This window comes from Homalodisca vitripennis, chromosome 1 (genome assembly GCF_021130785.1).
Source record: "Homalodisca vitripennis isolate AUS2020 chromosome 1, UT_GWSS_2.1, whole genome shotgun sequence".
Lineage (NCBI taxonomy): Eukaryota > Metazoa > Arthropoda > Insecta > Hemiptera > Cicadellidae > Homalodisca > Homalodisca vitripennis.
The window spans coordinates 116,930,074-116,936,952 of record NC_060207.1 but is presented as its reverse complement, the minus strand read 5'-3'; the positions used below and the strand labels follow the sequence as shown (position 1 = coordinate 116,936,952).

Here is a 6,879-nt window from a genome sequence, read left to right as displayed (position 1 = left end):
ACCGACCCCACTAAAAGTTGAGTGCGCGCATTTATAAAAATGCCAATAAAAACTGTTCTAGATGTCAGAACTTAATAACTTTGGTGTCAAATGAAACTTAAAAGTCCAAATAATAAGAAACACGCAAAATCTAAAAAAAAATTTTTTGCCCAAAAAGTCATCCGACTCCCCTTATTAATTTAAACATCTCCCAATTTATTTGTTATTTAAAATGAAATATTATAATTAATTACAGCAGTTTTTTAAAATTTTCAGTGATTTGATTTCAATATGGATTTAATTGTATCGATAAATTTAATGTTTTCTAGAAATAATACATTATGAATAAGGTTAATCATTAAAATGTGAATTATTAGTTTAAATCGAAAATTGTATTTTTTTGCTACTGTTTTCAGTATTATTAGGCTACAGTTTATACAAATTACTTAATGGTTTTCGAACTAATTTTAAATTTAATACTAGTTTAATACTTTTTTAAACCAATAAAATCTTCTTTAAAAATACTAATTTATTTATTTTTTTTGGATTGTTTCTGAATTTATAATTTTTATTAAATATATTTCTGTGTTGCTATATCTGTTTTTATATACATATACACACATATATATATATATATATATATATATATATATATATATATATATATATATATATAATAAAAATTATAAAATAACGTTTCACGTACTCTTTATTGTTACTCAAATTAATAATAGTAGTGTACGGCGTTGTTATTCGACATATTTAATTGGATGAGCGTCAGCGAAGCCTATCCCTCGGAGAGTGCCAGCAAAAATCACGTCTGTCTCTCTGTCTGTCTATCTGCTCGCACGATATCTCGAGAACGAACTGACCCATAGACTTGAAATTTTATATGCAGCATCACTCGTAATCATCCAGTTAGATGACGGTGCTTGGCTGACTGTTGGCGAACATATTTACATTGTTATTATAGATGACTAAGATGGAAACGAAAAAAATTACAGAATAAAGAAATGTGTAAAGCAAACTGAGTAGAATCATTATGTAGTAGAATCAGACTGTAAGAATAGAAAAGAATTATTTAATAAATTATATCAGTATTCGGTAACATAAATTGATGACCGTTGTTTACAGGCCGCTGCGCCGCGTTCCACGGCCAAGTTAACAGTATCACACGTGTTTCGTCAGTTATCTCTCAAAAGATTATTTTGAGGAGGAACTTTGAATGTTTTACAAGTCAACAAGCCAGAGGTAAATAAATGCCGAGAAAATAAATAAGAATGTTTTAATTTTTGTCTATTGTACCATTGATAGTACTGTGAAACGTAGTCAATTGTTTGTTTCTGAGGTAATACGAGGTATGTTTTCTTGGGCAATTAAGGGTTTTAATGTTTGAATTTGATTTACTAGAAGCAACATTTGTACTATATTACAATGAATAAGAGTAAAGCATTTCCGTTTTAGTATAAACTTGATGCGTAGGTTAGCATACACCTGTAGTAAGGGTTGACATCACTGGATATTCACATTGTCCCATTCTCTTTGTTACAAGAGCACATTTTAATCCTTCCTCCAAATTTACTGTTTAATAGAATTTAGTAAAATTATTAAAAAAAGGGGTTTAAAATGTTTCAAGGAAAAATATCAGGAACATTTTATAAAAATCTTAAACATACTTCGTGTATAATCAATATTTAATCCGTTCTTGTTTAAAATTTATGAAATATTATACAGTACTGTACACAGTCAACCCACGTAGCTTAGTAGCGGAATCAACACGTTCCTGTTCTGTCGTTGTAGACATTATTAATTAATTATTCTTGTCTTCCTGGCGTGTTATGGCTGTGTTTCGTATTAAATCTATTTTTAAATTCGGAAAATAATTTATTTGTTACCAACCTATAATGGTGTTTGGATTACCAGTTGAATTGAAGATACCTGTTCATAATTTTGTTCCCAAATTTCAATTAACATGTGCAATATTCTTATAAGGATTAGAATAAAGATATAAAGATATAATAGAATTTAAAAACTGCAATAAGTTATGCTTTTTAATATCTAAAGTTAAAATTTTACTCTTTAGACGTAAACATTCAATTGAGGTTCATGCAGTCCTAAGGTATTTTTATTTTGAAATTTTTTCTGAGAAACATCCTGCTGGTGAGTCATTCGCGCATTTTGATTTTTTAATAACTTTGGCGATTTTTATACCCATTGGGGATGACAAAAATAAACATACTAGAACAACAACTATGAACAATTTTTATTTATTGAGCTTCTTTGATGGAAGGTTTGGTTCTGCCAGGAGTTTGTTATAACATGTCTGCAGATTTATTAATTTTATTTTAATTACGTATGTATGTAAATCAGTTAGCGCACTGCTATTTACGTAGGCACACCTATTATGCCGTGCCGTGCCGACTGAGATGGTTGACGCGATGGTCGACTGAATCAACTTACTTCGAAGAGAACTTACTGAAATCTACATGTGTTGTGTATGCTAATTTAATCAGAGTACGATAAGCTATGCTAACACATACCGAGATAAGTACCTTAGGAATCCACAAGGCGTCACTCATGCATACATTAGGGACCGTTCAGGGCGAACAACTAGCCTGAGAAATATTATCTAATTGGATCGCAGGTAATTAGTGATTTGCTTTATATTAACTGACGTATGTTTTATGACATAAGTGAATTGAAACCAAGTTTGTGAACGCATATTTATATTTAGTATATGCACTGATATTTACTCAACTAAATTCTTTATTATTTATATCTGTAACAAATAATGCTATCAGACCGACGGTGATAGATGTGGTGGATTAATACAATTTTTTCAAATTTTGTATCTGTGGACCACAAGGAAATCTAAATATAATTGAACATATTTTTCATATTATTTTAATTAGTTTAACTATTTGTTTGTAGACTAGAAGAATATTACGAATGAATTGCCTGTAATGTATATTCTCATTCGATAAGAACAATTTACTTGAACTTGCCATTCAAATATTATATAAATGTAATATTAATGTAAATTACTGTATTAATGTTATTGTTGTGCAATGGACAAAATCCACATTATGCATTTATCATTTGAATTATCTTCAATCACATCCAACAAATGTTCATTATACAATTTGCTGTCTTTTCATACCTACTTCATAAATTTCATGAATGTATCGTGATATTGAAACATTTTTGTTTAAAGTTTTAAAATAGCCACTTATATGATATCAAAAAGCGTATTTTCATTGATCACACAGATTATTTTGTGAATAAAATTCAGAGAAACGGATAATAAATAAGATTACCCAGATACACTATTATATGGCACTAGCAGATACCATTTTCTTTTCATTTTGTAAACAAGAACACCATGAAAACATTGTTTTAAATGGAATTCCAAATAACTATGAGATAAGTGATACTAACTGAAAGATATTCCAATGTCTTGATCTATTTTAGACTTAAGTTTGAAGATGGGGCCCTGAAGTCGGAGAGTGTTCCTAACCATTACGTCTAAAGGGAGACTAAAGGCGAAGTTCTTAGCTCTTCATCCAACAAATTTATGATGTAATAAATTATGGCATTTTGCTGTAGTTGATTAAATCCCAATAAAAAAGTCAGCCATAAAAAGATTAAAAAGATAAGATCTGCTCTTAGCGTGACATTATTATAGTGTAACTGACTCTGAGAGATGAATTTACAACAAACATTTACTATAGCATGTTTAAATATATACGTTATTATACTTGTTATTCTTAACTTTTACAGGCGATTAAAACATATTTACTATAAATTTGATCCCTATATAAACTTCCTGCCTCTTAAAGGTCCCCGATTATAGATATAACTTCTCATTGAAGCTGTCCTCTAGGAGTTTGAAAGACTACTTATGAGTTTGAAAGATTTGCTTATGGCCACAACAAATGTTTTATATTAATTAGTTTTGAAATTTAAAAATTTTACCTGACCCTTATACAATTTTGCGTTGTTAAGATATTAAAGCACCTTAATTTTCTTAATTTCCATTTAAAAACAAATAAATACTTTATTAAACTAAATCTGGAGGCATTTTCAGGTGCGATGGAGAAAATACCAGATTGGCTCTGCACAGACTTCTTAACAGAGTGTTTGAAGCACGAAGAGAACAAACAAAACATAGTAGTGACGAAATTCGAAGTTTCTCCCGCCATCCCTCCAGGAGAGCAGTACGCCAGCTGTCCTCTCCGGGTTAAGGTGGAATATAAGGATAACAAGGAGAGTGATCACCTTCACACCTTGTCTCTCATCATCAAATCAGAAGTGTCTGAAGGGGTAGTGAAGGAGGTGGTTAGCAGTTATGGTTCTTGCGAGTCTGTGTTTTATAAGACTTTTCTACCTAAGGCAAATATTTTACTGAGGATAAATTTTATACCAAAGAGTATCTTCTCAACAAATTCGTCCTTGATTGTACTTGAGGATCTGGAGCAAGAAGGATTTGTGATGGCTGATAAAGTGACAGGCTTAGACTTTGAGCACTGCTGCCTGTATATGGAGGCTATGGCCAGTCTGCACGCGGTGGCATTGGCTCTACACAAGGAAGATCCTGAACTTGTGGAGTCTTTGGGTAGGGAGAAGATTTACTTAAATGGCTTGGTAGGACCTGAAGGTTTCAAAGCGATGACGGTGAGTGGTTTGAGATGTCTTGTTGACTACGCTGAGACGTCAGAGACGTTCAACAAATACGCTGGTCTGATCCGAGATATACTCGGGTCAATTTGGGATATGACTATAAAGGCAATCCATTCCAGCAGAGAGAGCCCTATAAAGACTCTTAATCATGGAGATCCTTGGACCAACAACTTGATGTTCAAATACAACAATGAAGATAAACCGAGCGAAATGAGATTGTTAGACTTTCAAATGATGAGGTATGGTTCTCCAGCTAACGATTTGGTATTTTTTATTTGGTCGAGTGCAAACGACGATGTAAGAACTAGCAGGCTTGACGAATTATTTCAGGTTTACGTTGAAAGTTTTAACAGAAATCTTGAACAGTTAAACTGCGTGGAACGTATTTCTTGTGACAGCTTAAGGGAAGAAATGCTAAAGTTAAGTCCACTGGCCATTTGCACGGCGGCATTTTTTCCTCCTTATTGTGCAAAAAAGGCAATTGTAGACGTAGAACCATTTTTCCACAAAGGAAACTCAGACGTATGTTACAATATCTACCGATCATTTTTCCGCGAGGAATATTTTTGGAATTGTCGACTTCCAAAATTATTTCAGCAACTAGAGCTCGCAGGTGTTTTTGATTACTTGTCAAAGTACAAGAAATAGCTAGCTAATAATACTAGCTAATAACTACTAGAAACATATATTAATATAGAACGTAATTATAATTATTAAAGTTAATCATTTATAGTGTGTATAAATCAATCTAGATCTATGCGTAAAAAATTCATTTTAGAAATTTGTAAACTACAGTATGAATGTTTAGTGCCAGGTACGGCATTTAAAAATAATTAGTTACGTGTAATGTGTATGCATCCCAAACAAAATATTGTTCACTTATAAATAATTAAAGGTGAAATACATAGCTTTGCTACGATACTGGTAAAAGTTTATGTACAAGGGATAAAATAAACGCATTATTGTACTTATTGTGCTTTCTCTTACATATATACAGTAATAATATGAACTAGACAACATTTAAGAACACCAGAATCTTCAACACGAAATAAGCTCAGGCTGTAAGACTGTAGCAATCAACCACACAACAGTGGAGCATGTAGTCGTTAACCATCGATAAGCTGATAAGAGTAATGTTCGCAAAGCGGTTTGTAATCTGGCGCTGCCGTCTTCGTTACAGACAGATAACTTTGTCGACTGGGGACGTGTGACTTAGTACACAATGTTAGCTCCTATTGTACTTTCTCTTACATACATACGATAATAAGATGAACTAGGCAACATTTAACAGCACCAGAATCTTCAACACAAAATAAGCTCAGGTTGTAGCAATAGCAATCAACCACACAACAGTGGAGCATGTAGTCGTTAACCATCGATAAGCTGATAAGAGTAATGTTCGCAAAGCGGGTTGTAAACTGGCGCTGCCGTCTTCGTTACAGACAGATAACTTTGTCGACTGGGGACGTGTGACAGTACACAATGTTAGCTCCTATTGTACTTTCTCTTACATACATACGATAATAAGATGAACTAGGCAACATTTAACAGCACCAGAATCTTCAACACAAAATAAGCTCAGGCTGTAAGACTGTAGCAATCAACCACACAACAGTGGAGCATGTAGTCGTTAACCATCGATAAGCTGATAAGAGTAATGTTCGCAAAGCGGTTTGTAAACTGGCGCTGCCGTCTTCGTTACAGACAGATAACTTTGTCGACTGGGGACGTGTGACTTAGTACACAATGTTAGCTCCTATTGTACTTTCTCTTACATACATACGATAATAAGATGAACTAGGCAACATTTAACAGCACCAGAATCTTCAACACAAAATAAGCTCAGGCTGTAAGATTGTGTAGCAATCAACCACACAACAGTGGAGCATGTAGTCGTTAACCATCGATAAGCTGATAAGAGTAATGTTCGCAAAGCGGTTTGTAAACTGGCGCTGCCGTCTTCGTTACAGATAGATAACTTTGTCGACTGGGGACGTGTGACTTAGTACACAATGTTAGCTCCTATTGTACTTTCTCTACATACATACGATAATAAGATAAATTAGGCAACATTTAACAGCACCAGAATCTTCAACACAAAATAAGCTCAGGCTGTAAGATTGTGTAGCAATCAACCACACAACAGTGGAGCATGTAGTCGTTAACCATCGATAAGCTGATAAGAGTAATGTTCGCAAAGCGGTTTGTAATCTGGCGCTG

General features: G+C 33.3%; 1 protein-coding gene across 1 annotated transcript; it reads left to right on the top strand.

Moving 5' to 3' along the window:
* Positions 1 to 2,541: 2,541 nt before the first annotated feature.
* LOC124354138 lies at positions 2,542 to 5,630 on the top strand. The gene is made up of 2 exons (XM_046804383.1): positions 2,542 to 2,623; positions 4,067 to 5,630. Exon 2 carries the CDS (start codon positions 4,072 to 4,074, stop codon positions 5,305 to 5,307), a length of 1,236 nt encoding a protein of 411 aa, XP_046660339.1. The 5' UTR covers positions 2,542 to 2,623; positions 4,067 to 4,071; the 3' UTR covers positions 5,308 to 5,630.
* The last annotated feature ends 1,249 nt before the right edge of the window (positions 5,631 to 6,879 follow it).

What these genes read in the sequence shown, in the direction of transcription:
- LOC124354138 (XM_046804383.1), top strand. Translation starts at nt 4,072, where the DNA reads ATGGAGAAAATACCAGATTGGCTCTGCACAGACTTCTTAACAGAGTGT.